The following is a 22,271-nucleotide window of genomic DNA, read 5'->3' on the forward strand; positions in this document are numbered from 1 at the left end:
CTGACACTGCTCAGGTACAGTACACACTCACACTGTACACACTGTACTGCACCTCCCTGACACTGCTCAGGTACAGTACACACTCACACTGTACACACTGTACTGCACCTCCCTGACACTGCTCAGGTACGGTACACACTCACACTGTACACACTGTACTGCACCTCCCTGACACTGCTCAGGTACAGTACACACTCACACTGTACACACTGTACTGCACCTCCCTGACACTGCTCAGGTACAGTACACACTCAAACTGTACACACTGTACTGCACCTCCCTGACACTGCTCAGGTACAGTACACACTCACACTGTACACACTGTACTGCACCTCCCTGACACTGCTCAGGTACAGTACACACTCACACTGTACACACTGCACTGCACCTCCCTGGCACTGCTCAGGTACAGTACACACTGTACTGCACCTCCCTGACACTGCTCAGGCACAGTACACACTCACACTGTACACACTGCACTGCACCTCCCTGACACTGCTCAGGCACAGTACACACTCACACTGTACACACTGTACTGCACCTCCCTGACACTGCTCAGGTACAGTACACACTCACACTGTACACACTGTACTGCACCTCCCTGGCACTGCTCAGGTACAGTACACACTCACACTGTACACACTGTACTGCACCTCCCTGACACTGCTCAGGCACAGTACACACTCAAACTGTACACACTGTACTGCACCTCCCTGACACTGCTCAGGTACAGTACACACTCACACTGTACACACTGTACTGCACCTCCCTGACACTGCTCAGGTACAGTACACACTCACACTGTACACACTGTACTGCACCTCCCTGGCACTGCTCAGGTACAGTACACACTCACACTGTACACACTGTACTGCACCTCCCTGACACTGCTCAGGCACAGTACACACTCAAACTGTACACACTGTACTGCACCTCCCTGACACTGCTCAGGTACAGTACACACTCACACTGTACACACTGTACTGCACCTCCCTGACACTGCTCAGGTACAGTACACACTCAAACTGTACACACTGTACTGCACCTCCCTGACACTGCTCAGGTACAGTACACACTCACACTGTACACACTGTACTGCACCTCCCTGACACTGCTCAGGTACAGTACACACTCACACTGTACACACTGCACTGCACCTCCCTGGCACTGCTCAGGTACAGTACACACTGTACTGCACCTCCCTGACACTGCTCAGGCACAGTACACACTCACACTGTACACACTGCACTGCACCTCCCTGACACTGCTCAGGCACAGTACACACTCACACTGTACACACTGTACTGCACCTCCCTGACACTGCTCAGGTACAGTACACACTCACACTGTACACACTGTACTGCACCTCCCTGACACTGCTCAGGTACAGTACACACTCACACTGTACACACTGTACTGCACCTCCCTGACACTGCTCAGGTACAGTACACACTCACACTGTACACACTGTACTGCACCTCCCTGACACTGCTCAGGCACAGTACACACTCACACTGTACACACTGCACTGCACCTCCCTGACACTGCTCAGGTACAGTACACACTCACACTGTACACACTGTACTGCACCTCCCTGACACTGCTCAGGTACGGTACACACTCACACTGTACACACTGCACTGCACCTCCCTGGCACTGCTCAGGCACAGTACACACTGAATACTGTAATGTACATACTGTACCTCTCCCACACTGTACAAGCAGAATGCTGTACACACTGTCCCACAGCTCCCCCTCTAGATGTGCTTTACATAAAACATTTAACAACCTCTCTTTTCTAAGACATTAAGTGAGCACCTCAATTCTACCCCAATGGGAATATAGACACTAGATATGTCGGTGGGTTCTCACAATGAAATAAGGTACCAAGGCTAGCAATGCCACCCTGGGCTTCTAGTACAGTGTGACTTAGAGAGACAATAAAGAACTTAATTAAGCAAAATAATTAAGGAACGTAGTAGAGCAAACAGACCCTTTAAGCACGCATGCACAGCAGTGAGGTTCACCCTAGAAGACCTCTAGTCCTCTAATAGAGCCCACACACGTAACAGGGGCATTTCCTCCTGTAAACACTTGGAAAAGATTAAGTGAGGGGCATCTTTCAGTGGGAGCCAGGTGCCAGGGCTGTAGCCTTATTTCTGCCCTGGTCGAGCCCGTGCCTTCTGTCTCAGGTGACAAGCTGCCAGGTGTAGCAGACTGGCCCTAGAGGTCCCCTGTCCCGCCAGTCCCGGCCTGGGAGTGCAACAGCTGAAATGCATCTGCATATCAAATAGCTATGCACCACTTGAAAAAAAGAAAAAAGAACAGTTATGGGGTCACCAGCACTCCTCTCTGTCCCTCGGTGGGGTGTCCAGACCCCATAGGCTGCAGTGCACAGAGCCCCAACCCTGTCTAGAGCATGGAGCCAAATCCCATGTTTCACTGCCACTGCGTAAAAAAAACGCCTCTCGTACAGCAGGCGACACAGCCTAGCCATAATTACTGGGACACCAGCCAAACATCCCAGCCCCGGTTTCTCTCTCTCCCTTTCCTTAAGCTTTCTTTTTTTCTTTTTTATGTTTTTAATAAATAAGCATCTTAGGAAGGAAACTGCGGTCGCCCCATTAACACATTCTTCTGTTCCTCTGACACGGAGCCTAGACTGGGGCTGTGAAGGACATAAAGGAGCTAAAAATAAAGTCTCAGGGTGTCCCAGCACCCACTGCACTCAGAGACGCACAGCCCCAGACAGGGACAGAGAGGAGGAGGAGGAGGAAGGATGGGGGTAGCTAGTCACCGAGACATGGGAGAGAGATGGGAATGGCACGAAAGATCTGGAAAGGAAAATTAACAAGAGTTAAGTGTACTCTAGCCTAAGAGTGTGTAAGAAATTGAGTGGACCGATGGAAAGAGAGATGAGGAATAGGGGTTTATTATTTGAGAAGCTGAGCAGTGCAGGGCGGCTGCCGACCTCGTCTGAGCCGAGCCCTGAACCCGTTCGTTGCCGGAGGTTTAGGGGGCCAGGCTCGCAACTCGGCTTCACCGAGCCGGCAAACCCACCCCGTCTCCGAGCGGCTATGTGTGTCGCTTGCCACAGGCCCGTGTAGTTCAGCTCAGCTACTGTACCAAGCGAACATGGAGGTTCACTGCCTCCCCCCTCCTTCCACCTCACTTGTGTTTCTCCCTGGGAATACCCCTCTTTCCTTCCCATTGATCAGGACCCCTCCCCTGCTCATAACCCCCCCCCCCCACAGGCTCCAGCCTGCCTGCCACCACAGCACACACATGGCTCCCAGCTGCCTCGGCACACACAGCACAAGGCGGGACACTGTCACAGAGACGCACAAGTCCACACTGCAATACATGCACAGGTCCCTCCAGCGGGCCCTCAGCCCGCACGGGGCCCTCGCTCGCCCTGCTCTCCGAGAGGGGACGGGCAGGGGCCTCCTGACGCGGCAGAACGGAGCGTGACTCCTACGGACTCCACTCCTCGACTCGAGAAGAGTCCTGCCACTAGACTGTACTACACAACTCCTAACACTTCTATTCTGTTGTGTGAAAGGAATCCTGTGGGATTCGGGTTGTGGTATTTTTTTAGAAAGCTCACAGGAGTGGGAAAAAATCAGAACTTAACCCTGTGCCTGCTCATCTAGGCAGCAGAGACACTTGGTGTTTTATCATTAACTGTGGATATTTTGTATTGGTAACACTTCAGAATAGGACAACCCCTTAAGGTACCTATTACCACTTTACTACTGGAGCACTGCTGGCCAGTCCACACTTTACTACTGGAACACTGCTGGCCAGTCCACACTTTACTACTGGAACACTGCTGGCCAGTCCACACTTTACTACTGGAGCACTGCTGGCCAGTCCACACTTTACTACTGGAACACTGCTGGCCAGTCCACACTTTACTACTGGAACACTGCTGGCCAGTCCACACTTTACTACTGGAACACTGCTGGCCAGTCCACATTTTATTACTGAACACTGATGGCAAGTCCACACTTTACTACTGGAACACTGCTGGCCAGTCCACATTTGATTACTGAACACTGATGGCAAGTCCACACTTTACTACTGGAACACTGCTGGCCAGTCCACATTTGATTACTGAACACTGATGGCAAGTCCACACTTTACTACTGGAACACTGCTGGCCGGTCCACACTTTACTACTGAACACTGCTGGCCAGTCCACACTTTACTACTGGAACACTGCTGGCCAGTCCACATTTTATTACTGAACACTGCTGACCAGTCCACACTTCATTACTGGAAAACTGCTGACCAGTCCACACTTCATTACTGAACACTGCTGGCCAATTCACACTTTATTCCTGAACAGTGCTGGCCAGCTCACACTTTATTCCTGAACACTGCTGGCCAATTCACACTTTATTCCTGAACAGTGCTGGCTAGCTCACACTTTATTCCTGGACACTGCTGACCAGTCCACACTTTTTTCCTGAACAGTGCTGGCCAGTTCACACTTTATTACTGAACACTGCTGTTGTCCATCACTTGTTAATTGGCAATATGTCATTCACAGCTCATGGATCCTGGGTTGGATTACAGGCTGAAGTGTCTTTTGTGTGGAGTTTGCATGTCTCTCTTGTGTAGACATGGGTTTCCTCTGGGTGGTCCTGTTTCTGTTCGCCCTCCAGATGAATGTTGTCTCTGAATTGTGTCCCGGTGTGTGTGTGTGCCCTCCTCTCAGGGCAGTCCTTCCTTGTGCCTGTACAGGGTGCAGCCCCAGACTCTGCCAGTCTGCCAGATCAGGCTCGGGCTCACCATGCCCCACTGTAGGATGAAGGGACTTGGGATAAACAGATCGAAGGATAGAATGTCATTCATCCGTAACACCTGGCTTACAGGTGACTCTTCTTCCAAAGTGTTCCCTTTTTGTCCTACATCTATCACTTTGTTCTTAAAAGGTGTGTCCGATGTCTTAAGTTGCAACTTCTGCAAAGAGAGATATTGGAAGCCAGTCTTTCTGGACTGAGAGTTAAAAGGGCATGGTAGTTCAGGCTGTCAGAACTGCCCTGCGTTATTATAGCTGAGGGACAAAGACTGCTCTGATTCTTTCCTCACTGTAAGACGGACAGCGCAGTGCCCCTTAAGGCATGCTTATCTCAATTCGGACACTCTGTGACCAAGCGAGATCACGCGACTCATCGATACCTTCTGATGCCTGATTTTGCTGATCCTAATCGAAGCTGTGCGGGATTCACCCCTCTTTGCCCTGGAAGCTGGTCTTGCAGTCTCAGCTGTGGTGGATCAAAATATGCGAGCCTGGCTTTAGAGCTGTTTCTGGGGACAGTGTGATCTTCTGCGCTGGGGTGTACTGGGATGCAGAGGGTGGCGGCTCTGTGTGTGGTGAGCGATACTCAGGCTGTGCGTGCAGCAGTGTTCAGGTCAGTGGGTAACACGTGGGTAATCCCAATCTGAGCACAGCCGCTCCTGGAGAGCAGAGCAGCACTGGGCCGATGCCTGGTGTTAATTAGTGATGGGCCATATGGATGTACATGCGGAAAGCAAATTGCATTTCTTCATGAGTGACCTAGCACTGTAAAAATGTTTTACTTATTTATTATTATTTTTTATATTTATGTCTTTTTTTTTTTTAGTCCTGCGCCTCCAAGAGTGCGGTTCTTTGCTAATTTTTCCTCTGAGCCACCCCAGCTCTAATGAATAATTCCGTCATTGTTTGCTCAATCGGACGTGTTGAGTGCTGGTGTTCAGTGCGCTGGGCCCCTCCTCTGTGCATTGAGACCTGGGAGTTTTCCAGTAAAAGCTGCACAAGGAGCGCGCTCCGTCCCTGCGCCCGACCAGAGGGACACCAAGCTGGGACCCTCTCTTCCCCAGCATTTCGGAAGCCCGAAGAGCAGAGCGCTGCAGAGGCTCAGATTTACATTGGAGATGAAGTGACGCGGAACCAGAAAAATGTATTCCACATCATTACGTATTTATCAGCGCGTTAATGGTGTCTCTCCCTCACCCCCACCTCCCCCTCCAGCAGCAGAGCCACCAAACGCCGAGAAACGTTTCTCTTCCGCATCCGTTTTTTTTTTTTTTTTACACTGGAGCCGGAATGCTGAAAATGTAGGATTTACAGTACGGAAAAACTCTGCGGAACAATGTAGGTTTCTCTGAAGAGCCTCAGTTTTGATTCGTCAAAATCGGCATTAGAGAAAATATTCTGAAGCGTCTCTAAGAAACCCAGCTCAGCCTGGCTGGCTCTGCCCGCAGTGCTGCACGCTACTGATGTCCTCATCCCCGCGCTGCAAGCCATGAATTTAAAAAGAACACATGGACACACAAGTACAGCAGTACCGAGGCAGAAGTTGGGAGCTATGTCTCTGTGCCTCATGATCACGTCATCCTCAATTGATGCTAAAATCTCATTTTCCGAAAAGTTAATAGGCACGGCTTGCAGCACACCACAAGCGAAATCGGCTTGGCGTGGCGTCTGCGCTGCAGCCTGGCAGCCCCTCGGAGACAGACGGAGCCACCTGGCGAGGCCTGTCCAGACCCCCAGAAGCTGCCGGACCCCCGCCTCCAGTCCGCTCCCGGACCGGCGCGCAGACAGCCCCGCTCCGAAGCTTTGTTCCTCATCAGGGGAAAAGCGTGCCCCACGCGTTGCTCCGAGGTCGTTTTGGACCTGCTGGTGTCGCTCTGGGGACGAGCCGCGTCACGCACCACGTGCACGGAACCTCCCAGTGGTGTTCAGCTCCTCTCGCCCACCTTTCTCCAACTCTCTTTGGAACCAAGAGGAGAGCACACTTCCCTCCCAGAGCAAACATTTAGTCAGTCTGTCCTTCATTCCTGATCTGCAGAAAATCCTTCTGGAGAGGAAAGCCTCCAGAGCCTTTTCACTTGATTTTTTTATTGCGTTTTGGGGGATCCACAGGCTGTGTGTGAGGTCCCCAGGTTCCCCAGAGGGCAGTGGGAGGAACATCAAAGGCCACAAGGACACGGAAGGAGGCATCGAACTTGAGCCGATTCCTCCTTCTCCCAACCTCTCTCCCTCTCTCTTTCCTTCCCTGTCTTCCTTCTCTCCCTCTCTCTTTCCTTCCCTCCCTTGCCCTCTCTCCCTCTTCCCTCTCTCACGCAAGCCCCTGTTCCTCCAGACTGCTGTTTGTTTCTCAAAGACATAAAAAAAGATAATAAGCAGAGACAGAGATGGAGAGAGGGAGAGGGAAAAAAGACAAGCCTACACATTTCCTGCTAGTGCTAGCCTTACCAGCCCCCAGAAGAGAAATTAGAAATATTTCATGGTCTGGCCTGACCTCAATATTATTTGAAAAATACCCTGTTATTATTGAAGGAAAAAAAGAATTACTATTATCTTTATGTGGGTCCTTTAATTTTAATGTACCACAGATTTATAGTTTAGCATACCAGAGCTTAGGCATTGAGCACTCCACCCTGGTAATAAACCAGCTCAGCTCACTCAGTCCTGATAGCTGGCTGGGAGATGTCTCACCTTCCAGCAGGACTCTCACTCCTCCTCTCCCTCTCTCCGTCCTCCTCCGGCCCCTCCGAAACCCCCCCCCTCCCTTCTTCAAATTGGCAGATTGTGGTTCACGTTCATTGTAGGTTTTTCTAGGCGAGCCCAGTCTCTGCACCCTAGTTGACCAGTGACAACGGTGCTGCTCTCCTGCCCTCAGCCCTGGACAGGCCTCTGTCATGGAGGTGCTTTAGACTGTTGGCGCCTCAGGCCAGCGCCCCGCGGCCCTGCCAACTGGCGCGATTGAATAAACCAAGCAGAGCGCAAGCGGGACGCGTGTGACTTTAAACTCGCCTTTGCCAACTGCTCTCCCAGTGCGAGATGTGTGGCGGTCTGGGATGGATAATCTTTCCTTTTCTGGGCCGGTCTGTGTTCTTGATGAAGAATTAGCAGTAAAGATCAATGAGCAAATGAGTCATGATGTGTTACCCTTACACCAAGATTTCTCTGACGCACACACACACACACGCAGCGCAGTTTTAAACTGCTGCATAAATCTTTCCAAATCATCTGAGCTGCAAATGTATCTTGTTTAAACCCGCCTTTTAAATTTATTAGGATTTTTTTAACGGCCTTCACCCAAAAAACTGGCTTGACACGCTCCGTGAATAATGGCCCGTGTGTGTGATTTGGGTCGAGCTGCTCAGGCTTTCCCATTGTTCGTGCGGATCCGGTCTGCACTGTGAAGGCCCGAGCCAGGCGCGCTGACGGCTCTGTGTCCTTGTCTTTCCGTGCAGGCGCTGCACAGGCAGCCCTCCCAGCCCATGAAGGACACCTCCCCGATGCGCGAGGACCCCGTGCAGGTGGCGTTGCCAAGCGCCGGGGAGGAGGGGGGCATGGTCGGCGGCGGAGGAGGAGCCGGGGGCGCGGGCGGCGGGAGCAAGAAACCGCGGTCGCGCACCAAGATCTCGCTGGAGGCGCTGGGCATCCTGCAGAGCTTCATCCACGACGTGGGCCTGTACCCCGACCAGGAGGCCATCCACACGCTGTCGGCCCAGCTGGACCTGCCCAAGCACACGATCATCAAGTTCTTTCAGAACCAGCGCTACCACGTCAAGCACCACGGCAAGCTGAAGGAGCACGCGGGCGCGGGGGGCGTGGACGTCTCGGAGTACCGCGATGAGGAGCTGCTGTCCGGCTCCGAGGACACCGAGTCCAGTGAGGACGGCCCCGAGGACGTATACAGCCTGGACACCACGCCCGACGACGCCAAGGACAAGGGACACCCCCCTCCAGCACGCCCCAACTCCCTGCCCCCCTGCAACACCTCCCCCAGTCCCAGGGACACCACGGAGCAGCAGAGATAATACCCCACACCTTCGACACACAGGGGGGAGGGAGGGGACTGCACCCCAGTCCCAGAAGCTGAGAGAACGAGAGCGATGGGGAGGGGGTGCTGGGAGTCCAAACAGAGAGTAAACACCGAGGCTGAGCATCCTGCCCTGCATTGACCGAGAAGAGGGCAGCCACACCAACATGATACCTCAGACGCTTAAAGATAGGGATGAGCCACATGGAAAATACGACAGGGAACAAGTCAGAGTGTATGAGAGAGAGAGAGAGAGCAGCTGCAACAGAAATAGTAGCGTTACACGGAGAGGCAGGAGGGAGAGGGGCTGAGGGGAAATCGAGCATTCCACAGATTCGGAGATGGAGATGCACGATGATGCAGGCTGGGGGGGGGGGGGGGGTATGTCTGACACGACACGAGCCAATCAGCATCTCCTGTCCCCTGCAGCTCCCGCCCTTTCTGCAAGGAGGAGTCAATCTCTGTGGCAGCTGTCACCAAACCAAGGGTCCGGCCCGCCCATTTCACACCAGCCTCTGATTGGCTATCCCAGCTTTTGAGGGTCACCTGGGACGTAACTGACCAGGAGAAGCCAGGATCTCAGTGTAGGCAGGAAGTCAGCACAGCCAATCATAATTTAGGAGCCCATTATTCTTTTCCTTTCATACTGTAGCTAGAGGGGTGAGAGGGAATAGCTGTCAGTCTTATACTAGCAAAAGAAGACTTCATCGAGGCAGAGATATTCTCCTGTTTTAAAGGAACACTGATTGTGCAAGACATTTTGAGGCGGCTGCTTCCTACTTCTGCTCCAAGACATCGGCCCTCTTGGGTGCTGCTGTTTTCCCAGTGAAGAGGCACCTCAATGTTTCTGAGCTTCACTTTCCTTCCCCAAAATTATTGTTTTAAAAACTCTAAGGAACAATGAAAAATTATATGACTTTGATATCTTTGATATCACTGCTGCTCCATTGCTCTCTGAAGACTCCAGTCACAGCGCCTGGTCATTGTGATCAGTACACCAATGCAACAGTACCCCAGTAATGTGCTACCCCTTTACTTCCTTACTTCACTATCATTCTCATCCATGAGGCAGCATCTCACCTGGCAGCTCCCTGCCCCAGGCCTCACTTACTGCCCCAGGCCTCATGTCCAGCTCCCTGCCCCAGGCCTCACTTCCTGTCCCGGGCGTCATGTCCAGCTCCCTGCCCCAGGCCTCACTCCCTGCCCCAGTCCTCACTCCCGGGCCTCATGTCCAGCTCCCTGCCCCAGGCCTCACTTACTGCCCCAGGCCTCACTCCCAGCCTCATGTCCAGCTCCCTGCCCTGGGCCTACTGCTCTGCCCCACCCCAGTCCTCCCTTACTGTCCCAGGCCTCACTCCCGGCCTCATGTCCAGCTCCCTGCCCTGGGCCTACTGCTCTGCCCCACCCCAGTCCTCCCTTACTGCCCCAGGCCTCACTCCCTGCCTCAGATCCTGCTCCCGGCCCTGTGCCTCACTCCTTGCCTCCGGCCTCACTGTCTGCACCCTACAGCTACAGCTCTGCTTCCCCGGAAAACCGTCCCGTCCCCCTCTCTTCCTCCCTCCCTTCTCCAGCCCAACTGTGGGCACAGTGAGACAAAGACCTCTCTTTCAAGTTCACCATTTTAGATTCCAATATAGCTTTACTGGCATGACAAGGTTGTGCGCATTTTGCCAAAGCATTCTTTCTCTCTCTCTCTCTCTTATTGTGATCCACATTTGGCTCGGTCTGCTCTCTGCCACTTAACAAATTAAACAAAATATATCCAGGAAAAGAAACAAGACACATGAAAAACTGGAGCCAGCGAAGGGGACCAGTACAGTAACCGTGCATGGCAGGACAGGAGAACTTGTACAAGCCAGCGGTTTGGATCTGCAGACTGCGAGGGGGTGAGCCTCCTTAGTGAGGCACGTAGAGCAGCTCTCCTTACAAGCCCAGTCAGGGTACATGTGGGGTTTCCTCCTCTTCCTGACGTGACCCAGTTTAGTACACACAGAAAAGTTCTCTGCTTCGCACTGCCTGTGTGGTTGTGCAGGAGAGCCAGCATGCTCTGCTCAGAGGCAGCGAGCAGAGGCCACAGCTGCACCCAGGATCAGGCCTCCCCTGCAAGGCTGGAAGCGAGGTCAGTGCAGAATCCCTGACCCCCCCCACAGTCCGCACTTCGCTCCTGATCCCTATTTATTTCCGTCTTTATCCTCGATTATTATTATTATTATTTTTATTATTATTGTCGTCGTTTTTATTATTATTGCCGTTGATGATGTTATTTTTATTTCGATGTGTCCCAGTGGCTTCCTGTCTGGTGTCTGGTGGCTTTGCTGGACATAAATGAGGTATTTTAAGAAAAAAAACTCAATCACCACTGCCAGAAGGAAAGGCAGAAAAGGATTGTTACTGAAAAAAAAGACTAATATTCTGTATATTCATTCCAACAAATTTCATCTATCTTTCCAAAGAGAACAGAATGCACCGGTTGCTATTTAGAAGATGAAAGATTTATCCAAAAAATGCAACTTGAACTTGACGATACTTTGCCAAGCCTGTTAAAAGAGATGGGTCTCTTTTCTCTTTCTAAATAATAAAAATAAATATAACTGGAAGTTTGTTTACTGGCCTGGAGACTGTAGCAATCTCTGTGTCATTCCAGTTGCTATGGCCATAACAGGTACTCTATTAGCCTCAATCTCTATCCCTGTGTCCATCCAGTAGCTGTGCCTGTCGGAGTCACTCCATCAGGGATATCGATCTCGATCCCTGTGTTGATCCAGTAGCTGTGCCTGACAGAGTCACTCCATCAGGGATATCGATCTCGATCTCTGTGTTGGTCCAGTAGCTGTGCCTGACAGAGTCACTCCATCAGGGATATCGATCTCGATCTCTGTGTTGGTCCAGTAGCTGTGCCTGACAGAGTCACTCCATCAGGGATATCGATCTCGATCTCTGTGTTGGTCCAGTAGCTGTGCCTGACAGAGTCACTCCATCAGGGATATCGATCTCAATCTCTGTGTTGATCCAGTAGCTGTGCCTGACGGAGTCACTCCATCAGGAATATCGATCTCGATCTCTGTGTTGATCCAGTAGCTGTGCCTGTCAGTCACTCCATCAGGGATATCGATCTCGATCCCTGTGTTGATCCAGTAGCTGTGCCTGTCGGAGTCACTCCATCAGGGATATCGATCTCGATCTCTGTGTTGGTCCAGTAGCTGTGCCTGTCGGAGTCACTCTATCAGGGATATCGATCTCGATCTCTGTGTTGGTCCAGTAGCTGTGCCTGACGGAGTCACTCCATCAGGGATATCGATCTCGATCTCTGTGTTGGTCCAGTAGCTGTGCCTGTCAGTCACTCCATCAGGGATATCGATCTCGATCTCTGTGTTGGTCCAGTAGCTGTGCCTGACGGAGTCACTCCATCAGGGATATCGATCTCGATCTCTGTGTTGGTCCAGTAGCTGTGCCTGTTGGAGTCACTCTATCAGGGATATCGATCTCGATCTCTGTGTTGGTCCAGTAGCTGTGCCTGACGGAGTCACTCCATCAGGGATATCGATCTCGATCTCTGTGTTGATCCAGTAGCTGTGCCTGTCAGTCACTCCATCAGGGATATCGATCTCGATCTCTGTGTTGATCCAGTAGCTGTGCCTGACGGAGTCACTCTATCAGGGATATCGATCTCTGTGTTGATCCAGTAGCTGTGCCTGTCAGTCATTCCATCAGGGATATCGATCTCGATCTCTGTGTTGGTCCGGTAGCCGTGCCTGTTGGGGTTATTTCACCAGACAGCTCAGTCTATTTTTTATTTAAAGATGTTAAAATGAAGGAGATCTTGCTTCATGCACAATAATTATCTTTTGGTCTTGTACTTCATACTATCCTAGCCCTACCAAGGAGAATGTTTCCCGGGCACTGGATGTGGTTTGAAACAACTTTTGCCTATTTCTCATGTGGACCTGCGCCTTAGTTCTGAGCCGATCCCTGTGGTGCTCCTGCACAGCTCTGATGAAGAGGAACGGGGGCCTGTGCTCTGTAGGATGTTATTGCTGGAGCTACTGCTGCTAATATCCTGGCTCCTAGGGCTTCAGCTTGGAATGGACTTTCCATGTATATCCAGCTGTGCAGTTGTGCAGCTGAGTGACCACTTGTGAGTCCAGTGTGCAGGTAGTACGTGTGTTCTTGTTTAATGTGAATATTCCCAGAGACAGGCTGGTCCAGACAGGTCTACTGCTCTCTGGTGTTTAATAATGAAATAGCCAGCTGGTCTCTTCAGGACACTTTTCTCCAAGAAATTCTGAAAAGCTGAATTTCGTGTTTGAAAGCCCACGCTTTCATTGTCATTATCTACATTAACTCACCGGAACAGAGCGAGGTTTTGCCCATGATCCTGCCATCATTTGACCATGCTGGTTTCCAGTCTTGTGAACTCACAAGATCGAGCAGTATGCATGTATTGGACGTTTACATTTCTCCATTGGTTCTGGGTGCACTGTGCCTCTTCCTATCAGGTGTGGAATGCCTACCTGTGACAAGCCCCAAGGGACTTTGGAAATACTTAGAGACAGTTATTGAGGGGAAAGTGGTATCATCTGGCAAAGAGAGTAGCAGGAGGGCCCTGCCTGTCTTCTCATTCTCAGAAAGCTCCCCCACTGTTGTTCTCAGACAGCCAAACCTCCCATTACCTGCACAGCTGGCCTCCCGCAAACTGCACTTACACCTGCCACTCAAAATTCACATAAGCGAGACTCGTGAGGCCCTTCATTACAACTGCAGCTCCGCGGTCACCCCTGACCCCCCCCAGTGGTGCCCACCACTCAGCAGACAAACTGCTCTGATGAGCGCTGATGCCCCCTCTTTAAGGGGCTCAGTTCTGAAGCTTTCTGCAGCTCTGGGGGAGCACGGCGAGGCACGAGCAAGCACTGTGAAGAATGGGGAATCAGAGAGGCATTGTGGGGAAACGGGAGGCCTTTGGAGACACCCTGACTAGCAGGGGGATTATTCAGGGCCTCTCCTTCCAGTGTGGCATCCCATCCTGGACTTTTCCAAACCCACCTCGTGATCTTGAGGAGACCAGGGATCGCGTCGGGCATAATCGGTCTCCCGTGCTGATGAGCAATTCATTTTCTCATGTTTATGCAGGAATCAGTTTCTTCCCACCTGGGAAAGGATAAATGTAGCCGTCTATTTTCTCCCACGGCATGTCTTTGACCTCCAGCAGGGGGTCAATTCCTCCGCGCAGTGTTAACGCAGTAACTGAGGCGCTGGTTGAGCAAGGGATCGCTTCGTCTCCGGTACTGCACAGAGTAAAACAAGGAAAACAGCACAGTTCCGCAAAGTAACCTGGATTAATTTACAGCTGTGATTAATCCTTCTTTCCAAGATAGAAATGTTGAAAACAGGGTTGTGCAGTCCTGGTCCTGGACAGCTACAGTATTTAAAGGTCTCACTGATTCATCAGTCACTATATACTTGGAATATGGGGTCATTCTGACCATTTAAGTCCAGTAGTCATGTGGGTCAAGGAAGGCCTCCAGTTAAACAGTAATCAGAGTTTGTAGCCCTGGTGGTACAAGAGTCAATGGGTTGTTAAGAAAAATTGCCAGTGAATGGAAAGAGCCAGAGGAGGGGTCAGAGGTTAAGGGGTCAGTCCAGTGCTGGGATGTCCAGTTCAGTTCCCGGAAGGGCGCATAGTGCTTAGTCTTCATTGTCCCTGAGCTCTCCCTTGCCTGATTGCTCTAAAACAGCCAAAGTTTCTTGCCAGTCCTGAAAAGGTTCTAGAAGCCGCATCCCTCACCCTGCCTGCGTCTCTCCAATCAACTCCAGAATGCCTTGGAAAGATATTAAACATGTAACGAGATCCGCTCAGGACTGAGGGCGTGTTCCCCAACCCGCCTGACCTGCGCTGCAGCGTCCTCTTCTGCCAGGAATGTTTTGTGATAAATAACAATAACTAGAATCCCGGCTCTGGGGAAATGCGTGTGAGGGCACTCCAGCAGTGGAAGCTGGAGCTGTCCGTGCAGCGATCGGAGACAGGAATAGGGGTATTCCCAGGGCAGAGGGAATTATTCTCAGTACTGGTCCTGCCTCCCTGCTGCTCTCATTCCTCAGGACAGGGGGGCAGCACTGCTGCGGTCATCACTATGTCTGTATGGGTAGGGTCCCGGTTTTCCGCTTGTGCCGGTCATCGGGGGGTCTGTGGCGGGTTGTCGGGCGAGTCAGGAGGGGGCTGTGGCCGTGGTGTGGCCCCCTTCACAGCGCCATCGGGGAGTATAAACCCCCAGACCCCCGCCCGGTCCCCAGGGGCTGCGGACGTCCAGGACAGTGTGGAATCCAGGAGGGCTGCCTTCTTGTCCCACGGGTGTCGCAGGTTCTCCCATCAAGCCCCCGGATTCCCTCCCCAGCCCGCTGCCACTCCACCGGTCCACCGATCACTCCAGCACAGCTGCATTTTGATCCAGCTGTTTATTTTGTATTTATTTTTAATGGTTGCGATGCATTTACAGGCCAGCCTCATCAATCAAAAGGAGCCCGATCACCCATACGTCCGTTCAGAGTCAGGGTCGCGCAGGGAGTGAACACATTCCCCAAAGATCTGTCCAGACTGTCAGCCTAATCTACCGTGCAGAAAAATTAATTACAACTCACGGTGACTCACAGGGGCCTTTGCTTTAAGCCTGGATTCCTTCCAGTGTGACAGCAGCAATTTCCCATCATATACCCTGTGTGTTAAAACACAAATGGCGTGGAAATGTCATTTGATTGGTGCATTTATATTTACAAATCGGAGACCGGCAAGTCACCTGTGGCTTCATGTCCTGTTGCTTTATTCGGTCTTGGAGGTTTTGACACGGAAACTTCTTTAGTGAAGCTGCAAGAGAACACGTTGAGTGCAGCAGAAAGATGAATCGATGCAGCACTGCGGCTGTGGAGCCGCCTCAGTTGTGCAGCCTAGGCAGCCCAGACTTTTTGTTTTCTTTTTGCTGTTCGGCCCAGAATTAGCCTCTGCCTCTTCCCTTGAAATAGTGATGCCGTTCTCCACTCAGGACTCCTCACAGTAAAAGTACAGTGGAAAATGGGAAAAAGTATTAAAGCTCGTTTAAAAACAGGACTGCTAGTATTCAAGCCCGAATAGCACAGCAGATGCAATCCTGGAAGCTCGGGACTGATGGTCCAGAGGAATCCAGAGAAATGTGCGGAACTGGTTTAGAAATGAAGGACACAGAGCTTTCGTCCTAATGCTCTGTACCAGGGATCTCCAAGCCTGGATCTGGAGAGCCCCAGTCCAGCGGCTTTTGTAGGTCACCATTAAAACACCAGTTGACCTCTGAGGATTCCATTGCGATCAATTAATTGATTACTTAAATTAAATAATTTAGTGATAACTTAGCACTCTTCAAGGAACCAGGAACCAGAATCCTCTTAATTGAACAGATGAATCCTTTGTTGTTCGCTATCTTTAGAAACAGGTGACCTATGAGCCTAACTGGACTGCGGCTCTCCAGGACCTGGGTTAGACTCTCCTGCAGATGAGCAGTCTGAGTCTGGACTACTGGAATGACTATTAAAACTGAAATAATCATGAGAGACAGAAAGTAAAACTGCATTTATGTACAACAGATATTACGTTACTTAGCAGTCCTTGATGTGTTTCACCTTATTTCAGGGTTCCTGGAGGGCCTTGTGTCTTCTGGTTTGTGTTCCAATCTAAACAGTCAATTAAACAATTAACCTAAGTATTTCCTCATTTACCCATATGTAGGATTTTCTTTTTTCTTTTACAGTCGATTACTCAAAACATGTAAGGTCTTTTACAGTCGATTACTCAAAACATTCACTTTAGTAATGGTACAGTTAGCTACAAATCGTCGCGGATCCAAGTTAGAAATGTTACAATTATGCAGTTAATTCCACTAATTTGGTGGAACAGCGGCTGAATAGTGTGTCTAGTGAGAGGAGATTGGACAGAAAGGCATGGCCGGTGACAGATGATTGGACAGAAAGGCATGGCCGGTGACAGGTGATTGGACAGAGTAATGTGGAGGGGTGACAGGTGATTGGGCAGAATAACATGGGGAGTGAGGCAGGGTTGGACAGAATAGTGTGGGAAGTGATGGGGGACTTGAGGAAATTGAGACCATCTGACTACTGGACCTGAAGAATCCTGATGTCTCTGAGCCACAGACAATCACATACAGTATATGAATACTGAGCCGAGCCCTTTTAAGGTTCGTGACAGTTTTGATCAGGATTGCCACTCGGGTGTCTTGTGTGTTGATTTGTAATGTTGAAATACAGTTTTTTTCCAGTTCCAACAGCATGACTGGCCTGTTCTGAACAGGCTGGGTCAATGCAGTCCACACAGCAGATCTAAGAAGTTGAAGTTGGTTTTTGGGGCAGGAGCAGGGCCAGGGGCAGAATTTTAATTTCCTTGTAGTGCCTCTCAACAAAGCACAATATTCCTCCTCCTTTCGTGAGATGACAATTAAATTGCATCTTTTTTAATTGTAATGAACATCATCATCATCAATTATCAACAATGTGAATGGGGATTTAATATGTTTGGAATGGTCCTTTCTTTCTCCATGTAAATCAATCTCATCTTTGTTATCACTAAGTGATAATTAATTTTTAACTTATGTGCATTGTTAGGCTCTTAGATTGTTTTTTTTTGTCATTGTTGTTTAAACTGAAATGCATTCATTGTTGTTGTTGTTTAAACTGAAATGCATTCAATAATAAAAGCAGAAGTTGACCAATAGTATTTTGTCTTTTTCTGTCATTTTTCATTCTGGGTAGAAAATCATCTCGCTCAGCACTGCTCTTTCTTCTGGACTGTGAAATGGGACATCTTGCCGTATTAGCTTCTCCTCGCTGGATCAGGGTTTAAAATACTTGGTTCATAAAATCCAGTAATTTGTAGGATTCTAGTCCCATCTGATCTCTCAAAATATTACCAATCTAATTGAATGAGTCTAGATCTGCTTTTAAAAGAAGTTTTTAAAAGCAACTGAAAGTTGCACATTTCAACTTAAAGAGTCTAAAAGCTTACCTTAAATTTCAAATATCGGACAAAACAAAAGGTGTCATACACTCTAAGGAAGATGCCAAGTTCTTGCAAGTTATCAACTTTGAAAATCTTCTTTAGGTATTTACAGTGCATACAGCACTTTATTATTAGAGCAGAACATATAGATTCAGAATTTATGGCTATAAATCACTTTTACAAATGCCCATGTTTAAAAATATGGATGGATTGCACATACTGTATGTTGCTTATTAGAAAGACCTCAGTCCTTCACAGCTATAATCGTGTCAGTGAAAAGAAAATGAAAACTTAATTTCCCAAAGTGTTTAAAAATTCAGGTGCTTGTAAGGCCACAGACTTGTATTCTTGTAGTTCACATATTCATGCCAACGCAAGTTTTCAAATAGTTTCTGATTAATAAAATCTGAACTGAACTGATTAAAAAAAAGTCATTTTTTGAGGCCATTTGATATTGCTTCATTTTGACATACAGTACTTGTATTGATCATAATACTGACACATCATTTATGTAAGGAGTAGTACTTACTGTAGAAATTGATCACTTTTTCCATTAAGTCAAATAATCAAAGCGATTAAGGGAGTGAGGAGTTTCAAGTTTCAAGTTTATTGTCATTACACTCATATACATGGTATATGGTATATTGAAATGCTATTTAGCTAGCTCTCGGAAATAAGTAGTACAAAGAGAAAAAAAACAACAACAACAATACAATTGTGTAGCAAAAGAAAGACAGAGACAACAGGCAGTGTGCAAAAAACAACAACAGACGATGTGCAAAAAAAACAACAACAGGCAATGTGCAAAAAAACAAATACAGGCAATGTGCAAAAAACAACAACAGGCAATGTGCAAAAAACAACAACAGACGATGTGCAAAACAACAAAAAAAGTAACAGGTTATGTGCAAAAATATGCATCAACAGAATAAAATAAAGGGATGGAAATTATGGGGAGTGAGCTTTTGACATGTATGGTAGAGGTAGATTTTCAATGTGTGTTTGGGTTTTTGGTAAGAAAGAAAGGAAGAAGGCACTGTGAGGTTCAGATCACAGTGAGAGGTGAGAGTGAGAGTGAGAGAGGCTGGGAATTTAACAGTTTGATAGTGCGGGGGTAAAAACTGCCCCCCCGCAATCAAACTGAGGAGATGGAGCCGCTAGGCATTGTGGGAGCTTCCTTTGACACCCCTGACCTAGACGAAAGTCAGACCACAGTTCCGGACACTTGTCATCGCTGAACAGGGAAAAAAGTTCTGCAAGTGGGACTCCTTGGTGGTGTCTTCACTGCAGGATTTCATTTACTGTGTATAATAGCTTTGGGCTGGTTTGAGCAATATTACTGCGGAGAGAAACTCAGCTGTGTATGCAAAACAGATCCTTCCTAGAAGATTTATTTATGAACCTGGGTCACATTTTAAATACAGTAAATATTATGCTGTGTGTGCAAAACCCAAAGAGCTCCTAAACGTATTAGTTGTGTAGCTTCCCATGCTGCACTGCTCTCATTTTCCACAGGAGGAGCGAGACAGAGCAGAACGACTAGAAGATGAGTACCTGACTGCCAGCTTAACCTGCACCCCCAGTACTCCTGACATGCTCCTCACACACTACTCACATACTCCTGACATACTCCTAACATACAGTACTTCTCACATGCTCCTCACATACTCCTAACATACTACTCACATACTCCTGACATACGCCTAACATACAGTACTTCTCACATGCTCCTCACATACTACTCACTTACTCCTGACGTACTCCTAACATACAGTACTTCTTACATACTCCTGACACACTACTCACATACTTCTGACATACGCCTAACATACAGTACTTCTCACATGCTCCTCACATACTACTCACTTACTCCTGACATACTCCTAACATACAGTACTTCTCACATGCTCCTCACATACTACTCACTTACTCCTGACATACTCCTAACATACAGGACTTCTCACATACTCCTGACACACTACTCACATACTCCTGAGATACTCCTAACATACAGTACTTCTCACATGCTCCTCACATACTCCTAACATACTACTCACTTACTCCTGACATACTCCTAACATACAGTACTTCTTAAATACTCCTGACACACTACTCATGTACTCCTGACATACTCCTAACATACAGTACTTCTCACATGCTCCTTACATACTCCTAACATAATACTCACTTACTCCTGACGTACTCCTAACATACAGTACTTCTTAAATACTCCTGACACACTACTCATGTACTCCTGACATACTCCTAACATACAGTACTTCTCACATGCTCCTTACATACTCCTAACATAATACTCACTTACTCCTGACATACTCGTAACAGGGAGTACTTCTCACATACTCCTAGTATACTACTCACATACTCCTGACATATAATACTTCTCAAATGCTCCTCACATACTCCTGACAAAGAAACAAATTAGGTATAAAACTTTTTTACAAAAAAGGAGCATGTAGTTTCCAATACATAACAGTGCAGGAACTGAAAACTCAAATAGGTCAAGTTTGGGGGTTACTAAGTACACGAGCACTCATCCAGATCGGAAACCAGAGGACACTGGGGTAAAGAGGAACAGAACTGGGCAGCCCCGCTGAAAGTGGGATTTTCCAGCCCTGGTCCTGTGGGGCACCTGGGTACTCTGCTTTTCACAGCAGCCCAGATCTCAGCCTCATTACAGCGGCTGGATCAACTAGTCAAGATGAGCACCGGACGGACGTCTGGCTTAAAGCACAGGTCCTACTGTCTGTTCTCCCTGTCTCCACCCAGAAGACCACCGCTCCTCTCCCAGCCCACCTGCAGGGCCTTCTGTCTCCCAGCCGTCTGAGGGCTCCCGCACTCCCGCCAGGAGAGGAGGCGCAGACAGGAGGAGCAGTGTGCCTCTGCTCTAGACTAGAACGCAGAGTGGTCGAGATCGAGATCGGGATCAAGAGGGAGATTGGCATCCCAATCCCAGACCTTCCCCCGGTAGAGCTCAGCCTCTGCTCTTTTTCTATCTTCTCAGGACCCGGGATAAAGGGCTTCATGGCCATTTCATTCCCTGCGCTGTTCTGAGGATCGCAAAAGACACGCCAAGTTGTGGTGGGGTGGCCAGGCCTGGAAGAAGGAAAAGCCTCTGTAGGATCTGTCTGTGTGCGAGTCTGAATCAACAAAGCTCAGGATGGGGGATTGATTGATTGATTGATTGATTGATTGATTGATTGATTCTCCTCTTGCTCGTCACCTTCTCTGCCGTGCCTCGGTTCTCCAGTCTCCCCTTCAGCCCCTTTCCTCCCAGCGACTCGGTTTGTTTAATACTGGGCTGATAAGGATCTGCTCAGTGACGGATGTCTTTGTGGGACTGCATTCCTGGGGAGTGGAATGAATCCGAAGAGCCACTCTTTCCTGCCCTGGGGGCTCGGGGAGGGGAGATCAGCTGCAGTTCATCAGCCTCAGCGCCTAGGAGAGTCAGCAGCGCTGGGCTGAGCTGGGCTGAGCAGGGCTGAGCAGCGCAGGGTCACACACTGGGCCTGCTGGAACCTGGCAGAGAGAGGGAGGTAAGTAACCAGGCCGGGGAAGGAGAGCAGAGAGACTGGAGAGGCACAGGGGAGCTTGAAGGGCACAGCGAAGGGCTCGGCACAGGGCAGGGGGGCGTGGCGGAGCCGAGCTGGAGCGGGCCAGGGGAAGCATCTCTCCCACCCCAGTGCCACCACCGCCGCCACTGCCACTGTCACCACCCCCTCGCTGTGCTCCTCCCTCTCCAGGCTCCCCTGTAAATATTGTCTGTTTATAATTAAAAACCACAAACGACTGCATGTCAGGAAACTTTTGGAGCCCATATGGCCATGGTTTAACGGACACAATAAAAGGCATCATTGTGCTGCAGGCCGGAGCTCCTGAATGGAGGAGGACCCAGTGTCGCTGCTCGCCCTGCTCCCTCTGTGAGGCCCCCCTCCCAGCTCTCTCCCAGAGGTGCTCCCAGAGGTGCTCCCAGAGGTGCTTCCAGAGGTGCTCCCAGCTCTGCTCCCAGAGGTGCTCCCAGAGGTGCTTCCAGAGGTGCTCCCAGCTCTGCTCCCAGAGGTGCTTCCAGAGGTGCTCCCAGAGGTGCTCCCAGAGGTGCTTCCAGAGGTGCTCCCAGCTCTGCTCCCAGCTCTGCTCCCAGAGGTGCTCCCAGCTCTGCTCCCAGCTCTGCTCCCAGAGGTGCTCCCGGCTCTGCTCCCAGAGGTGCTCCCAGCTCTGCTCCCAGAGGTTCTCCCAGCTCTGCACCCAGAGGTTCTCCCAGCTCTGCTCCCAGCTCTGCTCCCAGCTCTGCTCCCAGAGGTGCTTCCAGAGGTGCTCCCAGCTCTGCTCCCAGCTCTGCTCCCAGAGGTGGGGAGGCTGGACAGGGACTCAGACACTCTGAGAGCAGCGGCGCAGAA

The 22,271-nt window shown here is 49.8% G+C and overlaps 1 protein-coding gene across 2 annotated transcripts in view; it reads left to right on the top strand.

The window, feature by feature from the left end:
* satb2 (SATB homeobox 2) overlaps positions 1-17,571 on the top strand; it is a 67,283-nt gene extending 49,712 nt beyond the window's left edge. For both annotated transcript variants that reach the window (XM_088605852.1, XM_088605853.1), the window contains one exon: positions 8,254-17,571. In XM_088605852.1, the coding sequence (XP_088461978.1) occupies positions 8,254-8,823 (570 nt within the window). In that variant the 3' untranslated portion in view covers positions 8,824-17,571. The remainder of the gene's footprint in view (positions 1-8,253) is intronic.
* Positions 17,572-22,271: the final 4,700 nt, after the last annotated feature.

The sequence above is a fragment of the Lepisosteus platostomus genome, chromosome 14, assembly GCF_059453375.1.
Source record: "Lepisosteus platostomus isolate fLepPlt1 chromosome 14, fLepPlt1.hap1, whole genome shotgun sequence".
NCBI lineage: Eukaryota > Metazoa > Chordata > Actinopteri > Semionotiformes > Lepisosteidae > Lepisosteus > Lepisosteus platostomus.